The 22,474-nt window shown below is 43.2% G+C and overlaps 1 protein-coding gene across 1 annotated transcript in view; it reads left to right on the forward strand.

The window, feature by feature from the left end:
- Window positions 1-22,474, forward strand: part of LOC144713169 (uncharacterized) — a 44,927-nt gene continuing 22,453 nt past the window's right edge. The window contains exons 1-7 of the mRNA XM_078587677.1: window positions 1-311; window positions 616-685; window positions 5,745-5,782; window positions 5,875-6,001; window positions 17,331-17,458; window positions 17,547-17,616; window positions 17,718-17,820. Of these exons, the coding sequence (XP_078443803.1) occupies window positions 151-311; window positions 616-685; window positions 5,745-5,782; window positions 5,875-6,001; window positions 17,331-17,458; window positions 17,547-17,616; window positions 17,718-17,820 (697 nt within the window). The 5' untranslated portion in view covers window positions 1-150. The remainder of the gene's footprint in view (window positions 312-615; window positions 686-5,744; window positions 5,783-5,874; window positions 6,002-17,330; window positions 17,459-17,546; window positions 17,617-17,717; window positions 17,821-22,474) is intronic.

A 22,474-nucleotide genomic window follows, 5' to 3' on the forward strand; every position in this document is an offset into this window, starting at 1 on the left:
AAGTTTTTCAACAGATATTGATGTTTGTTCTTTGAATCGAAGGCGATATCATCCTCATCTCTTCGTCGCTTCCGTCGTCGCCGCTAATTCGAGCTCGCTGGAGGTATCATCGTCGAGAACGCAAGCATTTCGGCAAATCCAGGTGAAAAAATGGCTGCTGTAGCAGTCGCAGCTGCCTCACCTCTCTATCGATGTCCCAGAGCTCTTCATTTCGGTCCTAGCCGCTCTTCTGGGCGTAGCTTGTCTCCTTGCACTCTTCTCCGTGGCAAATGTCGCTGGGGTTTTGGATCATCTCCCACAAATCCCTATCAGTAAGTCTTTTTCTTCTTCTTCTTGATCTTCTTCTATCCTTGGAATTACAGAATATGTTTCTCTTAGTTCAATAGTTCTTGGGCTGCCTATTCTCTGTCCGGAAGGCTGTTCTGTCAAACCATGCGTTCTTCTTTCTGTTGTAATTATTTCTATTGCGTTTGGAATACAGAATTAGTAAGTGCTGGATTCCTTATTCTTTATCCTGAAGGCTGTCCATTTAATTTCGAAGCTTTTAAAGTGTGATGCTTGCTATGTCTTGATAAAACAAGTTTTCTTCTTTTAATTGTTGTGCAACATACACAGATTGTCCACCACTTGCTCGAGTTACAGGCTCATTTGCTCGGCATCAGGAAATGATGATAACTCTTGCGAGGTAATCCTCGCGCCATGGTTTAATTTTTGGGTGAAAGTTTTTATTTTTTTAAAGAATGGATGAAGGCTTATTACATTCTTATCGTATCAGAGGTAAAGGGTCTGGTTAGTTCCTGGCTCCTCTGGGTTTCTTGTTTGTTTCAATGAACTGAAAAACAAATATAAGTGACTTCCTGTTTTAGAAGAGACGATATTCAGTGTGAACAGAGGAAATAAAACATCTTCAAGGATCATAAAAAATGAAAAGAAACATTGTCACTTCTGTGCTGATAGATGTGTAGGAGATGTTGTTCCTGTGTATATAGGGCCTAAACTTTCAAAAATTGCATCTACCAATTGAAAATTTGCTTCAAAGGGGCTCAATTGACTCTCTGGTCCCCTAAAGAATGCGACGATGATCTTGGAAAAAATGCACCACCTTGATTTACTGGTTTTGTATGGAGATGGAGTAAGATAAGGAATCTGAGTCTGGGTCAGATGTCAAAGACATGTTTCACATAAACCATCACATTTCATCGTTAGGGTTAAAACCACGGTGCCAAGTGGACTGTCACAATGACGTATAATTGTCATTATTCAGTGACACTGGCAGTCATCAATTATGAGGTATCATGAGTGGCAAACTATTATCGTCATCTGTTTTCCATGAGACATTATCATCCTCATCCGTTGGTTTCCAAGCTAAGGTAGAGCATTTAGTAATGTTGTCTTCATCCTTCACCATTGTCCAGTCTCCGTGGGCTGTCATCATCATTCATCTATTGAGTTTGTCAATATCCTCATTGTCATCAATATCATCATCGTCGTTATATACGACAACAATGATGATGGTAAGGTTTAGGGGTGACGATGATGCTTATATTTAGGGATGATGATGATGCTAAGTTGTCATTGTCCACCTAATATTGTTGTTCTCATTCTAAAATTAGTTTTACAGGGTTTCGTCCTTGTGCCTACCCACGTGATTCACATTGTCCTCAAGGTGATAGTTTGGGAGTCTTTTGAAGAAAGTGGATCCTGCCTCCCAAATTCTGGAAAATATTGCCACTCGATGAGTAGCTCAAGTAATTTCAATCCCGTTTTCAGTTCATCTTCAAAGATCAACAGGCGTTTCAATTTTCGAGTCAAAGTTGAAATGAGTGGTTGCTAGTTGTGGGTGCCAGACCCTTCCCGAATTTTTAGACATCTAGCACGGTGTAAATGATATGAAATTTTTTATTAAATGAAGATTGAAGACCAATGGAGAGTGAGAGATGAGTGAGAGGAAATAATCGTGTCACTCTACGTGGCAGACGGAGCTTCTGCAGAGGCTGAGGGAGGGGGGAGACAATGCCATTGCCAGCATGCGGGGAATAGGGATTAGCCGAGGTAGAGAATGAGGAACTAAATTCAAACGTCTTCTTCTCTGCCCGCCAACATTGTGGGCTACATTTGTCTTAGGTGTAATGCATGGGAGGGTAGAATGACAAAGACATGTTCATAAGACAGCCTTGAATGGGCAGAAAAGATAGATATACCAGGCACAAGTGTTGAGGTTCGTAAGACACAGACTATATAGTAGAATGATCAGGTTGGTGTAATTTCATTTTTTTTATCTGAGCTTTGAGTACACCCAATCTAAAATTTTGAATGGGACATCTTGTTGGTGCCTGTCTGCAACTGCTTTCATCCTCTCTTGTGCTTGTCAGAGGTGAGGCATCAGAATGGATATCATGAAATTGTGCCCCTTGACTATTTTTATCCCACTTGCTGCTAAGGAAAGCTGGAATCTATATCTGAGGAGGGCAGATGGGGGTCTGCCCTGTATGACCTTTAATGACATCATTTTGATAGAGAGTGAAATGATAGATGAAGCATTAAAACAGAGTTGTGCTAATGCCAATCACCAGATCCACTGTTTGAATCAGAGTTCTCTAGGTTCTCGACATGGGATGCCAGAACCGGATGGGACAACATCCATTCTGAATACGATAGGAAGAGGAAAGTGTCCGGGGATGTGTCCATGGACTTACAGTGCTTGAAACGGCCCCACAATTCAAGAAAATTCCATCTGGTCTTCCACCATTGGATCAGGCCTTTCACTGTGTGTCACATCCCGTAAACTCTAGTTTGGATTTGTCTTCTTGTTAAACATCTGACGGAAATTTCCAGGCATCTATTTACGACTTCAATGTGGCCATATGATTAAATGTGATAGGAGGTGTTTATGCTGATTGTAGTCCTTGTCAGGCTTGCATCTGTATTTGATTGACTTTTGAATAAACCTACTTTCCATTGATTCTTGCACCTCGTCCTATCCCATTCATCTGAAAATAGATAGAACGATATGACCATAAGTGGACTGGTTGTGATCCACTTCTCTCTGTGGGGAAAAGTTCTGTAGCGGTGAAGAAACCTTTCAGAGAGTTTCCATCAGCTTACCTTTGATCTCACTGTGGGCTTCTATGGAAAGTTTGGTCCCATTCTCATGCACAATATGATGACGTTCAATCATGATGATCTGACTTTTCATCAGCTCATGCTGTCCAGCATTCAGTGATACTCACAATTTATTATGGTACATAGGTGAATTTTTTTGAAGTCAAAATGTAGTTGTTATCTTTCCTCCCAATTTTTTAGATTACCAATTCTGACTGAATCTTGTGTTTGAGCCTGATACGGTCCCCAACCCCTCCCAAGGGCATTTCCTTCTTTTGTCCTAAGGTTAATACTCAATGAACACATTCACCCTCAATGAGGAGCAGTCAAGAAGATGTAGTTGTGGCAACCAATTTGGCAAAAAGGGGCAATGGGGAGGAAGCAGGAGATACAATGAGAGGGCCGAGTAGTACATGATATGGTCCCCGTGAGGGAGCTTTTTAGTGTGGGAGATTACAATGGCTGATCTGAGCCTATTCTGCCACAGTATCAACTCTGATATTAATCTATATCTCAATATATCAATCTGTAGTTCTTTTTTTTTTCCAATGATTCCCTCATCAATAGAGAGCTACATCATGGTCTGCATTCTGGAATCAGTCACTGATTTCTTCTCGTTGAGTTTAAAAAGGCATTACATCATGATTCATCGTACTGCGGACGTGAATGTCTTCTAATTTGTACTCTGAAAACATGTCATTACCTGAATCGATTCCTTTTCTCATCCACAAGAGCCTATCCAAGGGATCTCTTAGTTAGAACATAATGACGTCTAAACTCTCACTTCTAAAATTGGGATTAAACTGAAAATACCTCTTAGGTATCCATGCCATTTCCTTGCTCAGATCTAGGTTGAGGTTTGACTCTAGGGTGCAATTATTCACCCTGCTCTTGCACTGAGGTAGGATGCCTGATGGATATCCTCTTAGAACCACTTATAACATCTTGTATTTTTTAGATCTACAGGACTCGAATTTTCAAATCACACTTGGGTGATTCCCTTTACTTTCCAATGCTCTATCCTTGCGTTAGGGCTTGACAATACTAGGATTGTTAGACCTAGTTCTCTGTAACAATGATAAGTACCTGTCTCTCCTTTAGTTCTTGAAGGATTGAATAGACGTTTCATATTTTAGGATGATCTTAGTGTAATAGTTCTAGCAGGTATTTCCCAATTAAACAGACTGATACTACAATCCCTATCAAGGTATTTCCCACCAGAGACAGTCTGATGTTTTTCCCTTTATGCATGTTATCTTTAAATATGTGGTCATGTTTCGAAGTGTAGTACCAATCAGGATACTTTCATTCCCCTGCTGAAGCCCATTTACTGGCAGACCCTCTCCTGGCAGCATCACTTTCCTTTCCTGATGTATCCTCTTCTGGTGGTCCACTCTGCTAGTTGCCCTCAATGATGACAGCCACTCCACCATCTCTCTCATATATATATATTGACAGCCACTCCTAGAGCAGTATTTTTTCTATTTACTCTTTCTATATGTTATGTTCCCTATTCTGTTATCTCTTTTGTTTTCGTTTTATAGACTAATGAGCCTATCAAATGGCCCACTACGTGTAAAAAATACTCTGGTATTTAAACCAGAGAGACTTAATGGTTGTTGTTCGTCCAGTATGGGAGTTCCCCTCCTAGGGTTTCTTCCGGTGAGGAGCTGAAGACAACAGCTCCGAGGAGCACAGTTCCTGGGAGCACATATATATATATCTCATCTCTCTCTCTCTCTCTCTCTCTGGCTCTCTTTCTCATCTCTTCTTCATGACAAGAACTTAGGTGCTTATCATAGACCACCCGTAACTACTGCTCCTGGATGCAGCAGCGAAACAATCAATTACTTTTGTGTTCACATTGAAAATCCAAGGCAATCAGGGGATCTACATTTTGAATGGAGGCACACAAGCATCCAAGATTCCAAATAAACACCTTGTTTAGGGCATGCATTTAAAGGTGGGGGGAGACGTGACACAATGATTGTCTCCTCTTTCTCTTTATAAAATATACTGTAGTGGGTCCTATCTGAATCCAGTTGAAGGATTTGATGTATTGAGGGCAGCACTAATGCGGAGGAAGGATGAAGTAGAGGAGAGGAGAGAAGCTGTATCTGGAGTTGGCAAAGTCGAATATAATTACATCTTGAAACACATGCTCAATAGTCTATTCTGTATTTGTTTGATGATGTTTCAATTCTTTATCAGTTTGAAATCAGGATTCTTATGTAATTCTCCTATCTCTGTATCATGGTTATTTGCATCTTATTCAAAGGTCCTCAATTTTATCCTAAGTTGGTTATGAAGAAACTCCATTATAAAGGCTTCACTTCGCTCATTCATCTATATATCTCGCTTCTGACATGTGATGAAGTTCGTCTCCTGCAGTATTTACACTCTCTAATATCCTTTTTGAATCATTTCATGCTTGGTTTCTGTAGTTGCACTCGTGAAACAAGTTTTGGTGGCTTATCAGTTTTGACTTTGCCAACTCACAAATTTGACGAGATTCTGATTAAGATCATTTGAAATGTTAAGATCCCATTGTGACATGGGTTTAGGTTTTTCAGAATTTATGGCTGTTACTTTTCATGTGTACTCCTTTGAATTTATTTTTCGCTAATGGGTTTTATTAGCAGATTGGTCTGAAGAAGCAGTCTCCTTCTCCCTGGTTCAGGTAAGCTTTTTCTTGTACTCTTCGGCGGAAGAATATTTTCATTATAAGCACTTGGATTCCATGGACGAGTGATTTTCTCTTCTGATGAGCAGTGTTGCACCCATGATGGATTGGACGGATAATCATTTCCGGACCCTTGCGAGGCTACTATCAAAACATGCCTGGCTCTACACTGAGATGATTGTTGCAGAAACTATTGTACATCAGAAGGATAACCTGGTAAGTGGTGTGATTGATGATGCTTTTAAGGTTTTCCCATCCACTATCTTGATTTGAGTTTTTCAGGGATAACATTTTCTTAGCTCACTCTGTTCTGTTACTTGAAATCTAGTAAGGCCTTGTTAGATGCAGCCCAGAAAAGGCAACCAAAGACCCATTTAAATGTTATGAATTGGGCAGAAAATGAATTGATGTACCCTCTCTCAGTCACAAATGTCAGTTGGGTTCACAGATGTGGGAGCCACATCTGGCTTGAAGGGAAGGTTAGACTTGTCCCATTTGCCAAGTTATTGATCATCGAATCTGTTAAACTTGTAGAAGCGCAAGCTGAGAAAGGATAACCCTTTGAAAAAAACGAAAATCGTCCCTCTTCTCACTGTCTAGGGTTACTATATACAAAGTCAAAATAAAAGAGAGAAAAAGACAAGTACAGCCCTTGACGGGCAAATAGAGAGATAATAGTAATAGGAAATATGGCAACAGCCATATTTCCTCAAACTGTGGACCCACTTGATTGTCACGTGCGGTTCCCCGTTAACACTCTCCCACAAGCGAAGGAATGTATATTGCTCATTCCCAGCTTGGAGACAAGTGACTCGTGGAAATCTCGTGGTAGGCCTTTAGTCAGGAGATCAGCAAGTTGTAGCTTTGTAGGAACATAGCTAATCGCCATGACTTTTGAGTTCAATTTTTCCTTGACGAAATGCCTGTCGATCTCAACATGCTTTGGTACGATCGTGCTGCACAGGATCATGAGCAAGACTGATGGCTGACTTGTTGTCGTAACGAAGTATGATAGGCCCCTAGGGTAGAAGCTTCAAGTCAGAGAGAATGCCACAAATCCAGAGTGCTTCGCACATGCCCTTGACAAGAGCTCTGAATTCGGCTTCAGTGCAGGGGAGTGAGACCACCTTTTGTTTCTTGCTACACCATGCGACTAAATTCCTGTCAGCTCTCAGCTGATCTTGGGGAGAAGCAGTGGAGAGGCTTCTTCTCACCTGTCCAAACCCTAGCCGCCAGAGGAAGAACCCAAAAATTCGAAATAATATTCATGTTTTTAGGTTTACATCATAACCCAGTACTTATACTGGGTTTACTTGTATTGGGTTTCGTGGACCCAATATGAAGGATCCGGTATACCCATGATTATAAGGGTAGATATCCAATACTGAAAATACATGGGTAAGAAACATAAAAGAGTAAGGGAGAGAGAAAAAGTGGACGTCTGCTGACAATTCCCACACAGAAAGGAACAGTAGCCAGTAGTAGATCTGCAGTCCACCTGCAAGCCAGCATAATCGGAGTCAGTGTAAATCTCGAGAGAAACTGACTGACCTCGGTGGAAGGTGAGACTAAGTCTGATAATCCCCTTCAAATACCGAAGAACCCTGTGAGCTGCCTGTAAGTGAGAAAGTTTAGGGCAATGCATAAACTGGCTAAGAAGATTCACAGAGTAAGAAATATCGGGTCTGGTGTGTGCAAGATTTACCAATAAGTCTTTGGTAGGGGAATTGGTCGGTCGTAGGTTCATTTTCATCTTGTTTAAGTTTAAAGTTAACATCCAAAGGAGTGGCAAGAGGTTGTCACTGAAGATGGTCAGTCTCGTCCAAGAGATCATATATATACTTCTGCTGTGAGAGTGTGATTCCACCTGGCGAGTGGGCAACCTCGATACCTAGAAAATATATCAGTACGCCTAAGTTCTTGATCTCAAATTGAGGTTGAAGTTGTTTCCCTAAGGTAGCAACACCCAATGAATAACTCCCAGTAATGATAATATCATCAACATTCACAATAAGAATTACCACACTCCTTGGTGATGTATGATAATAAAATAGGGTATGGTCACCATTACTTTGTTTTTAACCAAGACTCTTCATGAACAGAGTGAATCGTTCAAACCAAGCACGAGGTGATTGTTTAAGTCCATAAAGTGCCCTTTTTGAATGACATATTCGTCCATGTTTTAGATTATAACCAGGAGGTGGATTCATATACACTTCTTCATTCAAATTCCCACGTAAAAAAGCATTTTTTAACATCATATTGAAATAAATTCCAGTGTTTGTTTGCAGCTAGAGATATTAGAATACATACAGTGTTCATTTTGGCTACTGGAGCAAATGTTTCTAGATAATCTAAACCATATTTCTGGGTGTATCCCTGAGCAACAAGTCTCACTTTATACCGTTCAAGTTGGCCATCAGCATGATACTTGACAGTATAAACCCATCGGCAACCGATAGATTTCTTACCATGTGGAAGTATGGTTTCGTCCCATGTATGATTGGCGTGTAAAGCTGCCATTTCGTCATCCATGGTCTGCTTCCACTGAGGTTGAACGAGTGCTTCATGGATCGACCATGGAAGTGTAATTTGTTGAAGATTTACTAGGAACATTTTATGCTCAGGGTTACATTTTCATATGTTAGTAGATTGCATAAAGGAAATGGGGTGGTCTGGCACACCAGAGAATCCGCTGTAGGCTTCATTGGATGGTCTGAACTCAAGAGTATGATCAGTAGGAAAACGATTTTCCTCAAGTTGTGAGGCAACTGGTTTTCCTCTAAGACGTCTCCGAGTGAAGTGATGAATGATTTCTGGCCGTGACCGTGGAATAGAAGATGGAATAGCAATATCTATGGATACAACTGGAACCTCAGCCGGTCCTGATTCTGAATCCATCAGTGTAGGCCGGGAAGGACAATCAGGTGGCTGTTCTGACCTTGACAGATCCATAGGTATGACCAAAGGGAATCCGGATATCTGAGGAGGTGCATTGAGCATAGGTATAGTCTGAGCATCCTTAGTCACTACAGGTGACAAGGATTCTATAGAGTCACCTGCTCCTTGCTGATAGAAAAAAATACTTTCATTGAAAGTAATGTCTTTGGAGATAAACATCCGGCGTGTAGAAGGATGATAACATTTGTATCTCTTCTGCATATGGGAGTATCCAACAAAGACACGAGTTAGTGCTCGCGGAGCTAACTTGTTGGTCTGATTTGGGTGTAGATGCACATAGCATGTACATCTGAATACCCGAAGTTCCAGGTGGTTATGGAGTTTACCAGTTGGATAGGCCTGCATAACGACATCTAAGGGAGATTTATCACAGAGGGATTTAGAGGAAGTTGATTTATGATATGAACAGACAACAGTGCTGCTTCCCCCCCAAAAATTTTTGGGACATTGCTCTGAATCAACAGGGCGCGAGTTTTTTCTAAAATGTGTCCCAATTTCTGTTCCGCCACCCCATTCTATTGGGTGGTATAAGCGCATGATGATTCATGGATAATTCCTTGCTCTTTAAAGAAGGTAGCCATGGATGCATTGATGAATTCCCTGCCGTTGTCTGTTCGAAAACGTTTAACCTGGGCCCCAAATTGGCGTTTAATCATTGCTACGAATCCACTTAGAATAGTGAAGACGTCTGATTTGGCTTTCATAAGATGGATCCAACAAAAGCGGCTCACATCGTCCACAAAGACAAGAAACGAGCGAAAACTGTCTAGGCCAGAGAATGGAGATGGACCCCATACATCGCAGTGAATCATCTCAAAAACCAAATGTGACCTCACCGCAGAGGGAGGATAAGTAGCTCTCTTGTGTTTAGCCAAGTGGCATACTTGACATATCAATATGTCCAACTCCAATCCGTTACATAAATCTGGAAACATAGTTTCTAAAACAAGAAAAGAAGGTTGGCCCAATTGTTGATGAAGTTGCCAGATTCTTGTTTCTCCTATCATGGTTGTAGTGGCCACCATAGGCTTCACATCATCAACGAGGGGAGATACGCGTAGATGGTAGAGACCATGACGGATCCTAGCTAGCCCATGCTTCTGTCCCGCCACCTTGTTACATAGAAAGGCATCAACTCCATCAAATATCAGTTTATAGGCACAAATCTGTGCCAATCGTTGCACTGAGAGCAGACTAACGCATAGTTTTGGAACATGCAGAACACGCGTTAGTGTCCCAATTCATCCAATTTTCATGGTACCAATACCCAGTACTGGAAGTAAGGTGCCATCAGCAGTCTGAACTTTCCTTTTGCTAGGACAAGTTTCACACTGTAAAAAACATGATTTGTCTGGTGTCATATGATCCATGGCACTGGAATCTAAGATCCATGAATTGGGTTGATATTTGGAAATGGAATTAATGTTTAAACAATATGATGTACCTAAGTGTGTGTTACGATACCTTGGATTACATATAAGAGAAAGAAGAAAGGAGGAGAAAAAGGGAATAACTCTGCACGTGGGACCACAGTGGGGCCCACATGTGTGGAGTAGTCCAAGATCAAAAGGAACCGCGAGGGCAGTAACTAACTGCCTGGGCTAGGAGCAAGGACATCTTGCTCCTATATAAGGAATAACCCCTCTGGCAGGAGGGGGCATCGATAACTTGGAGAAATACCCTGGAGATTGGAGGCGTTGCTGAGCTGAAGCTGCATTCGGCTGGGGAGCTCGAGAAGGCGTTACGGATCTGGGATCTTCCTCTATCTGAAGAATTGTATTGCTACACTACATTGTGAGTCAATTCTATATTTTTCAAGAATTCGTTTCTTGATTTGGTTAGAATCATATCAGTGTGCCAAGGATGTGGATCCCATAATGTCTGACTGATTCGTAATGAGCAGCCGAAGTTGATTGACCTCTTCCTTGAGCTGTGCCATATCACTTTGTTTCCACCGTCCTTCTGGCGGTGGTTCCTCATGAGGCTCTGGAGTAGAGACCTGAGTAGCACTGTGTCCTCTGCTAACTGTAGTTGGTTTGCCATGCAACCTCCAACATGTCTCTACCGTGTGGCGTGGTTTCTTGCAGTAAACACAGAACCTATGGTCTTCATCCCGTTTGCCCGGATAGTTTTTTTTTCTGTCCTTGAGGTGGCTGTTTAGTTGATCCAGGCATTTCTCTTTAAGGCTTCACCAGACATGCTGCATTTTCAACGATGGTTTTTCCCTCTTCAGAAGTAATACCCAACCGTCCTTCCTCATTTCGGACCTTGATGACAGTGTCCTCAAAATTTAACTTATGTTCACGGTTGAAGAGTTGAGAGCGAACTGTCTCAAATTCAGGTTGCAACCCCTTAAGATAGCTGTAGACTTGATCACGTAGTACATACTCCCTATCCACAGAATTATTTCGAGAGGGTCGGTAGAAGTCAATTTCTTTCTATAAAGCTTCAAGTTCATTGGCATATTCCAATGCAGTATGTTGTTCTTGAAGGAGACGCATGGATCGGTCTACCAAATCAGCAATTTTTGATTCATCTTTACGTTTGGAAAAATGCTTTTGTACAGTATCCCATACTGCTTTAACAGTGTTGAAATCCATCTAAGCTTGGTTTATTTCTGGCAGCATTGAATCTAAGATCCAACTAAATTAGACATCCTACTCACACTGCCATTTCATGTATGATTTGGTTGTGGGATTGAATGCATTGTCTGTCAAGTGGTAGAGTTGGCCCCGAGGGCAAAAAATATTCTGAACATATCGTGTCCATTGGTAGAGGTGATGGCCAGTAAAGAGGTTATGCGATGGTATTTGGGAAAGATGTGAATACCATTTTTCCCCTGAATGCATAAAACTGCCAGTTGAGCCAATAGTGGCACCACTCATCGTTTCATCCTTTGCAATTAACGATCACGTTCCTCACCAAAAAGGATATAAACTCATCTACTTGTAAATTCCAATACAATGGGAATCTTGTGAGAAATAAGAAAGACGACCAAGGAAGATTCAGAACTTGCTACTGAGATTGAGATCAAGAGCAACTCGTTCTAGGTTGCAAGCACGAACACTATAAAACGAGTTACCAAACCAGTAAACAAAAACGATCGCACCTGGGCCACAGATCAGTGGTTCATCGGTTGCTGATCAAGAGTCTAAGGCTGGCTTGTGTTGGGAAGCTTGAAGAACTTCGATCTCAACAACAGTGCTCGTCCCGTCGATCCGCGGGCTCTGATACCGTGTAGAAGTGGAAGCTGAGAAAGGAGAGCCCTTTGAACAAAACAAAAATCGTCCCTCTTCTCATTGTCTAGGGTTACTAAATACAAAGTCAGAATAGAAGAGAGAAAAAGATACTACAGCCCTTAACGGGCAAATAGAGAGATAATAGTAATAGAAAATATGGCAACGGCCATATTTCCTCAAACTGTGGACCCGCGTGATTGTCACGTGCGGTCCCCTGTTAACAAAACTGCATGGTTAAAATGTCACTCCTGCTTTATTGGGGAGTTTCATGTAAAATTGTAATAGTTTAGCTGACTATTTAAGACAAGATAAACTAAATGAAAGTGAGCTATTCTATTTATTTTTGATGGTTTCTTTCCTTGTCCTACGATAGCGGGCTCCACCCATCACCTTGCCTCCTCTCTCTCAGCTCTGATCATCCAAAGTTTGACATGGTACAGTGTTTTGTCAAACACCCGCTGCGTGTGCACATTGGTTGGCCTGGTGCTGTTGAAGCAGTAACCCTGGATGCTAGCTGGTCCTTGGAGGGCAAGCCCTGACACAGCAGGCTGCTTGTGAGGTGAGCGCTCATCTTATGTTGCTGAAATGTGCTAAAAACACATCACAGTGGGTCACGATCTGGTATGGCTGCAGTCTTACAGAAGCAGTTGCACCACAGGAGGCCGGGCTTAGCTTTAAAGCATGGGTACATCCAGGTGCACCAGGAGGCACACCCAGGGTGTTCGACATAAGGCACGATAGTGTGCACCATAGGCCAGGGGGGCTCGCCACAGCAGCCCTGGAGACCACAGAAAGACAAGGGCACTACAAGTGTTTGAAGGAATGAATGTGTGCATGGAAGCCGCGCAGCTGGAGAGTGAGAAAGGCACACAAATAACTAATATTTGAAGAAATTGCAGAAACACCTTACAGGAGCACAGGCAGGCCGCAGAAAGGCGGGTGCATAATGAATATTTGATTAAATGCATGGGCACACTTTGGCAACAGGGTGCAGTGGAAATGTGAGTGGACTCCCGATGTTTGATTAATTTTTTTGGCTTATCATGGCAGCATGGGTGCACTGCCGAAAGGGAGACTGGTGGAGTCTCCAGGTTACAGCACAATCGGTAATCTCAAAGAAGACAAGTCAACGGTAATCTCAGTCAGCAACTGATTCTTAGGGGGAAGAAATTTCAAATTCTTGAATACCCCTTGTAAAGAGATTTGATGCACATGAGATAAATGGTCATTGAGGTTCTTCTTGGCAAGATTGAACTATCCAGCCATCGTGAGGGCAAAGGTTTCTGTATTCTTGAGGGTTAGGCCGCTCTTGCTTCTCCTCTTATTCTTCTTCTGTCTTCTGTCTTCTTTCTTGGTGTTTGATAGTTCTCTGTGGGGTATCTTTCACAGATGCTCCCCTGATGTTGGGTAAAATGCGTGGACAAGTTTGGACCCCTGTTGTTCAACAAGAGGTGTGCAGTGTGGACAGGCGGACATGCCACAGCAAGTGCGGGTAGCACTGGGTACAGGCAGGCACAGTGAGGGAAAGTGGGTGAAATGTGATAACGCAGGCACACTGTGGGCATGCGGGTCCGGCACAATCGCCCTTCCAGGTTTCAGCCATAATGAGCTACAGGCCATGCCTCTGGCGGCACGAGTTAGAAGATGGTGCAACGCGTTAGGTGTCATTCTCACATTCAAAGAGGTATTGTGGAATTGACAATTTGAGGTCCTATTCCAGGACTCAAGAAAGTGCTACTCTAACAATTAATCACATCAAAGATGTTGAGGCTGTGGTACGTGCACCAAGACTAGAGGTTGAGGCAGCCATTTCCTGGGCTGCTCTTTCTCCAAAGGTTACAGCACTGAATCCTTGAGGAGGCGGCCGGAACTGTGCATCCTTGAGGTTGCCGCATTTTCATGGTTTACCTGTTACCATCGGGTGGCAGACCATGCATTAACCATGGCAAATGACCTCAGCATTGACCAGGCTTTGAATGCAGCTTTTCTCTGCAGGAATGTCCACGGCTGACTGAGGTAGAGGATCTCAGCTTTGGTTTTGTGAGTTGACCATGGCTGAGGACCTTAGCATTGATCAGGGTAGATGGCCTTCAATGAGGACCAATAATTGATTGTATCAGGACCTTGGCATTGACTGGGCGTTGACCATAGGAAGACCATGGCAGAACCTCAGCATTGACTGCAAGTTACTGCAGTGTTCATTGCTGCAGACTGGAACAGATGATCTTGGGGTTGATTACAGATATGATCGTGCAAGGGAGATTGCGGCAATGACATTGGGAGTGATTGTGGCATTGACTGCAGCAGAAGATCAAGGAATTTACTGCAGGAAGATGGTGTCATAGCTGTGGCTGAGTAACTCAGTTTTGACTAAAGGTTGATTGCTACAACACCCATGACATTGACTACAATAGGAGACCTGGGAATTGACCGTGGGTTTGACCGCGACAAGAGGAGTGTTATATGCCGGATGTTGGCTGCGTCAGATGACCACGACGTTGACTAGGGGTTGACCAGCATTGACCGGTCTGTCCACTGAATGGACTGTGGAGTAGACTGTGGTTCTAGCTGCAGCAGGTAGTGGTAGACTAAAAGCTGATCTAGGCAATGACAGGAAGTAAACTATGGGTCGGGCTGGTGTATGGACCACTGAGTAGACTGCAGGAGGACCGTGGCATTGGATGATTCACCATTGTTCTGGGCTCTTGGACATTCCTGACTGTCTGGCACTAACTTATCAAAAAAGGCCTCTGATTTTTTTCTGCTGCCCATGCTTTATTTATATGTTTTCCCTCAGGTGCAATTATATCCGCACGTGTTTTACTGACAACCTTCCTCTTGTGTCTCCTGCTATACGCTCTTAAAAAAAATGTATGAGTTTCCAATCCTTAATTATCTAGTAGTATTTGAGAAACATCGTGTTGGTCTTTTTGTTGACATTTTGATCTATAGTAAAGATTTGCAGCAACATGGCCAATATCTTGCCCTTGTTTTTTTTCTTCTTGCAAAAAGCCAGCTTCACGTTGATCCAAAAACAATCAGTTTGGCTGCCTAAACATTGATTATTTTGGCCATGGCATATCAGCAGAAGGGGTTTCAACTGATCAATCCTACATTGAGGCCACTACACGATGGAAAATTCATTCCACACAAGCAGTTAAGGGGGTTCCTTGGTCTCACCGGTTTCTAAAGATGTTTTGTTTCTCAATAAGCAAATATTTCTCAACCATTACTGACTCTGCTGAAAAATAATTCTTACCAATGGTGTGAACATGTAGAACAAGCATTTCTGGCTTTACAATAGTTATTAACTTTTACTCCTATATTATGTGCGCTGGATTTCCCATTGCCATTCACAATAGAAATCGATGTCTGGTCAAGTTGTTGGGACTGTATTGCTTCAGAACTCTCATCATATTGCCTTCCTTTGCCAATCACTATGGCCACATGAACATATCAAATCAGCAATTGAGATGGAATTAATGGCACTGACCTGGGCAAATCAGAAGTGGAAACGATATTTTATGTTTCAGAATTTTTTATTTTTACCGATCAATTTAGTTTGCAGATATTATCAGAGCAAAATGAGATTCTGCTTGAGTATTATAATGATTGGCCAAACTTTTGGAATTTAATTTTGAAGTATGTTATAAGTTTGTGGGAGAAAAATATACTAAACAATGCCTTGTCACACTTCATTTCTGTAGGAAAAGGAACTTCCATTCATTGTCACGGACACATAGTCTGGACAAACGTTGTATTGACATAGAAATTCGAAATAATCCAAGATCAGCAATTATCATGACTCTATTGCTGAATATACAGATATTTTCCCTAAATATACTACCAGCTAGGATTTACTTTGCTACAAGGGCATATAATTTTACTCTCATATTAATCACCTATTCTCATTTGACGGATTTGATGACTCCGGAATGGGGGCGTGTGGGATTAAATTGCACGTTCAAATGAATTTCTCAACAATTATATTGCCAGGGCGGGCAAAAGTCAGTTACTTGTGGGGAAAAACTATACCGATCTCTGTTTCACCTCTCAAACAAAACTTTTCAACACTCACTCCTGAAGAAATACTGCAGCCTTTGCCAATTCCAAATCAAGTTTGGGAGGAAATAGCAGCAGACGTTATTGAAGGATTACCAATTTCCTACGGTTCTGACACTATCATGGTGATGTGGATAGTATAACCAAGCATGCCCATTATTTTCCCATCAAACATCCTTTTTTTGGTTAGTTTTATCATGTCTTATTTGTGAGAGAAATAGTGAAATTGCATGGGGTGCCGGATTCAATTATTTCTGATTGTGGCAATTTGTTCATCAGTCATTTTTTTAAGAGGTACATTGCCTCCAAGAAACTCAATTAAAGTTAAGTTCGTCATACCACCATGTGAGTGGTGCATCATTTAGATATTTAACATCATTCATCAATCCATCAAGTATTTCATGCTTTGTAACTCAAAAAAATATTGGGCAATAACCATTCTCGTCAGGCCATTCCTTCATTTCTTAGAGTTGATTTGGAATGGGAGGTCTCCAAACAAGGCTAACATCACAGGGCCCTGAAGTGAGGTTAACCAATTTTCCAACTGATGAAGCAATGTGGGATTGTGCAGATTGACTACAAGAAAGCATTCCCAACTTCAGATTAGAGGATGGGCTGAATCAACATGGGGGTGTGTTGATACATTTTTCAACAAATAGTATAGGAGAAGACTGAAGAGACAGGCACATCTGTAGTCACTTAAGTGTGAACCCCCTTTAACTAGCCCGGGGGGGGGGGGAAAACGGTGGACGGAAATTTGTTTTCAAGATTCAAGTATCAAGAGCCAGTTAGAGACTCATAGTCTGGAGCAGTAGAGCCGCTGCGGCTGGAGAGGAGAGGAGTATGCCTGGTTGCCTCTACTGTTAAGTTTTCATCTCTTCTTCTGTAATTCTTTGAGAATAATAGGAATGTTTTCTTGGAACTGGTCTGATTCTGAATCAGGCATATATGGCTGATTTCTATTCAAGATTGCCTGTGGTGAAGTAGTTACAGGAATTGCTTGTATCAACTTCCTTTTCCCACATCCCCAAATGTAAGACAGTCTATTACAGGTTTGGGGAGTGGAGTAACATCCATTTTGAATGGGGTTGCGTACTGATACTTCCGTCATGGGGATTGTACCAGTAGCCTTGAATGACTCAGAAGAAATGTTCTAGCATAATATTCACTGTCCCACCATTTAACATTATATTTGAAATCATGGTATTGATTAATGATGACATATGATTTCTTTATATTTTTTCTCAATTGCACTAAATCCTTAGATAATTTCAAACTTGCAGGACCGATTTTTAGCCTTCCCTGCGGATCAACATCCCATCGTGCTGCAAGTTGGTGGAAGCAACTTGCAGAATCTTTCAAAAGCAGCTGCACTTGCAAATAAATACCAATATGATGAAATCAACTTCAAGTCTGCATCATACTTGTTCAGATTCCTTTAGGAGTTGATGTTAACAGTGTTTCAATGAGATAATCATCTTTTTTTTAATGTCTTTCAGCTGTGGATGTCCAAGCAGTAAAGTAGCAGGCCATGGATGCTTTGGTGCGCGCCTTATGCTGGATCCAAAAGTACATTAACTGACTATGTTATTCAATCATCCTTTGAAATCATGCTCATACACTTCATTATTAAAAAACTCGATTTTATGTTTTATTGTTGGCAAGGGAAGTTTGTTGGAAAGGCTATGACTGCTATCTCAGACAACTGTGATGTTCCTATCAGTGTTAAGTGCAGAATCGGAGTGGATGATCGTGACTCATACAGTGAGCTTTGTGAGTCAACTTTATCACTTCCGGAAATTATTTCCATGTAGTTCCACAATCTATGAGATTAAAACCATAGCTCCTATAATTTTACATAAGAATGAATTGTGATTAGATGCCCTACTTCTATTGCTTTCCATCCCTAGTTCTTTTTAGCTTCTCCATTTGCCGTGGTCCTGTATAAAAGCCCAAATACTCTTTGTGCTGACTAAATCGCAATCCTTGGTCAAAGAAAGTGAAGTCAATTTTTGTTTCTTTGCTGACAAAGCTTTCTAATCTTCTAGGATAAATATTAGTATGGATGATCTAGAAATCAATAACTGGCTTTGGACATTGACACGTAGACAATGTTGGAATTTGAGTTGGTGAGGATGATGAGCTTGAAGGCTGATACACAGATCTCACATGAATGTTGGTCAAAGGTAGTCAATTCTAAATCTACACCAATCCAAACACATATCTGTAATATCGAGGAGAGTGAGAGTAGAGAGGAAAATCTATAGATGAACATGGCAGATAATGGCACAGTTGACTGCTGGGATCACGTCGAGGGCTCTGTGCTGATGGTGGAGAAGGCAAACAGCAGGCAGAAGACAGTCCCCGTGTCTGACGTTGGATGGCAGTGGGCTGACAGATATTGTGAAGAGGGTGGGGGAAGGTTGAACGATCATGAAGGTGGACGACGGAGGCATCATGCAATTGGAAGGCAAACACTCCAAGTGTCTGACAATGGATGCCGGACAACAGTAGGCTGATGACAAAGGAATCATGGGGAGGGCAGACAGCGGAGGGTGTCGGCTGAAGGAGGTTAAACGACTGTGGAGGCGGATGTCTGGAGATGGGGCTGTGGTAGACGGTAGGCATATGGCGGAGGTTAGACAGGGTTTCACAATGGACTACGGATGCTCTCCGAGAGTCTTACATCAGACAGTGGACAGCAGAGGACCTGCGGAGAGGGTGGACAGCTGAAGGCAAAGGATGTTGGTGGAGGAATTATGGAGGCAGATGGTGGGACATGGACATTGTCTAACAGTGAAGGGCGGCCGACAGACTAAGGTTTGTGGATGGAGGGAATTTCAAAGACAATAGCATGTGAGGGATAGCAGAGGGAAAATGGTTTTTTTTAAAGAACAGAGAGAAAATAGTGTTGAACAACAGATGGCTACAACAACAGTCCATGAAGCCAAAGGAGTTCCAATGAGATGAAGGCTATGGTCAGGTCTTTTGGAAAACTTGGACACCTCATCTTTACAGTCCTGGAGATGGTGGTGCTTGGTAGGCTCCAGCTTCCAGCGCTGGTTTGGCATCGAGGCCTTGAGGGTATATTCAGAGTTGGGATGACTGTGCTACGGACCTCAAGGAGATGGGGATATCAAACTGTGTTCTTAAGGAGTACCTCAACCTGGTGGGACTGGAGGCAAGGACATATGAGTCACCCCACGTGCTTATTGTGAACAATGACCCAGGATCTATCTACGTCAGGAATCAACAGCAGCCCAGAGGTGAAGCAGGCAGGTGTCCTCAAGAGGGAGCTTCATTGGAACTCGTCAGATAGCCATTGAAAATGGCATCTCGGTATTGGGATCCAGTCAAACAGGGTCAAGGTCAATAAGAGGGGGCAGTAGCACAATCTCAGACCACCTGGAGACTAGGATATTGCCGATACCCCACACGTCTTTGATCCTGCCGAAGGCAACAAAGCAGAGTCACAATTCATGGTAGACAACACAAAGACAACATCAAGTGGCTTGGATGACAGGGGAAGGAAAGAGGCCATCGAAGGAGGTCCAGATTGAGCCAGCAGTCATGACATCTGCAAGGCCAAAGACAAGCAGAACAGAAGAAGGGAACAGACACAAATCAGTACTACCACACCCCAGAGGTCAAGATAGATTAAATAAAGGGATATTGTTGAATAAGCTTTATATGTATCGGTCTTGTTCCTCTCACTCTCTCACATCTCTCTCTCTATATGTATCTTCTTGAAGAGAACCCTAAGTAGAGCTTCTTTTCACTTTTCTACATTTTCTCTCTCCTCGGAGCTTCCTCTCTCCTTGAGGCTTCTTCTTGGTATCAGAGCCCCGATCCGTCGACGCATGATCCGCCGCCGACGCACAATCTGCCGCCTTGATTTGCTTGATCTACCGCTCGATCTACCGCCGCAGACGCTCGATTCGCCGCCGCCAATCGTTCAGCGTCGAGCTCGATCTGCCGATGCTCGATCGATCTGCTGCTCGATCTACCACCGCAGACGCTCGATCTGCCGCCGATGATCGTTCAGCGTCAAGCTCGATCCAGTGACGCTCGATCCGCCGTAGTTCAGAGCATTCTCATAGCTCGATCCGCTGGCATTCGTTCACCATTGTTTGGTGTCACCGCCATTGATCCGCTGCCGCCAGCACCGCCAATCCGCTGCTGTTGATCTGCCTCCGCCGCCACCGGCGACTCCAGCTTGTTTGGCGTCACCGACCACCGCCTTGATTCACCCAAGTCGGAGCATCTCATCGCGATTCATTAATCTCGCCGGACCTCCGACCCCAACATGGCGTCCAACAAAGGAGGCCCTTCTAGCCGTTCAGATGGAGGAGACACGCATTGGCATATTTCACTCCAAACCTGTCTTGGCGATGGTTGTTCAGTAGCTGGGGAACTCACAACCTACATCTACCCGGGGTGTGCAGTCTCATATGCCCTCCCCTACGGTGTCGCAACCTCACGTGATTCCCACAGCCCAGAAGTCGGCGAGCATAGGTCACGGGACCAATGGCAATTTCTCTCTTTTCTGCAACTATTGTAAGTAAAAAGGTCATACTAAGGACACTTGCTATTAGCTAGAGAGAAAGAATGCTCACCAAAGTCACTTGGTGACCACCCCGGCTCCTCTTATCAATATTCCTGCCTTCACTGGACCGTCCATGGCTCCTCCTGTGCCATTTCCTGTGGCACCCCAACAGACTACTATAGACACATCTTCTATGGGAGATCAGCTCAAGCACGATGAGATTGACCAACTCCGACAGCTTCTTCAGTCTCAATTGGTGGATTCTACTTCGCTGGTTCACCAAGGTTAACACTTTTCCTCTTCCTCTTCCCATATGCAATGGATAGTTGACTCAGGTGCCACCGCTCATATGACTCTTGCATCCCAGTGTTTTCTCACCTACACCCCCTCTCCTAGCTCTCGTAAAGTTGGTACTACATCCGGTCTGCTTCTCACTGTAGTTGGTGTGGGGTGTGTACAACTCTTCGCCCATCTTAGCCTCACGCATGTTCTTCATGTTGCACACCTTACCCTTAGCCTCGTTTCCCTTCGTCACCTTGATCAAGACCTCGGCCAAGACTTGCTTTTCACTCCTAATACCTGCTTCTATCGTGATAAAGTGTCGAGGCAGACGATTACACTTGCTGAGGAATGAGATGGTCTCTACATTCTCCACCGCTCTCCATCTGTTTCTCCTCCAGTCCCTGCTGTCGGTGTGACCCTTTCCACTCCGGCGTAGGACCCTCTTTGGCTTCTTCACCGTCGCTTGGGACATCCTTCCCTCTCTACTTTGAAATTAATGTTTCCTCGCTTGTTTCATGGACGTCGTGTGGACGGGTTTGTTTGTGAACCATGTCGATTAGCTAAACATACTCGGACAACGTATCCCTGTCCCTAGTACTTCGGGCGCACCATGCTTAGCAATATTTGTGGATGATTTCACCCGCTTTACATGGGCTTATCTCCTTAAATAAATCAGATCTTAGATACTATAATTTCATTCCATGTCCTCATTCAAAATCATTTTGCTACGTCACTCAAACGCTTCTGCTCCAATAATGCCCGTGATTATTTTAACTCTACCATTTCCACCGTCTTCACCTCTCATGGCATTGTCCATGAAACATCATGTCCCTACACGCCTCAACAGAATGGTCTTGTGGAACCCAAGTTTCGTCACATCTTTGATACCACTCGCTCTCCTTCTTCAAATGAATATGCCCAAATACTTCTGGGGCGAAGCCTCTCTAACTGCGGTACACCTCATCAATCGCCTTCCCTCTCGCGTCCTTTCCCACCATTCCCCTATCAATGCTCTACATCAGGCCTATCCCACGGTTCCCTTGAAAACTAATCTTATTCCCCGTATTTTTGGGTGCACCTGCTATGTTGCTAACCATCATCCTTCTCGGGATAAGCTTGCTAAGGCGCTCCGCTGTGTCTTTGTGGGTTACTCTTCTCATCAAAAGGGATATAAGTACTATCATCCTTCTACTCATTGCCTCATTGTGAGTAAAGATGTCACCTTTGACGAGTCCACTCCATTCTATCTTTCTGGCTAGTCGTCCTCTTCTTCCTCTCTTCCTTCATATGATGAGTCCCTCGATTTCCTTGTTCCACTTAAACCTCCCTTTTTGTATCTTCTACCTGCTACCCCTCCATCTGTTCTCCCAACCTCAGCTCCTCCGCAGAAATTTGATGGGACCATATACCATCGCCCGCACCACTAACCAATGCACCAAAATCTCCTAACTCCCGCCATGATCTTTCCCGGACTCTCCACCTTCCACACCTTCTGCTGGCCTGAACCCTCCTCTACCTTGTGATGACCTCCCCATTGCCCTCCGGAAAGCCCCTAGGTCATGTACCTCCACTCCTCTTTATCCTTTGGCCTATTATGTT

The sequence above is a fragment of the Wolffia australiana genome, chromosome 15 (assembly GCF_029677425.1).
Source record: "Wolffia australiana isolate 7733 chromosome 15, ASM2967742v1".
Lineage (NCBI taxonomy): Eukaryota > Viridiplantae > Streptophyta > Magnoliopsida > Alismatales > Araceae > Wolffia > Wolffia australiana.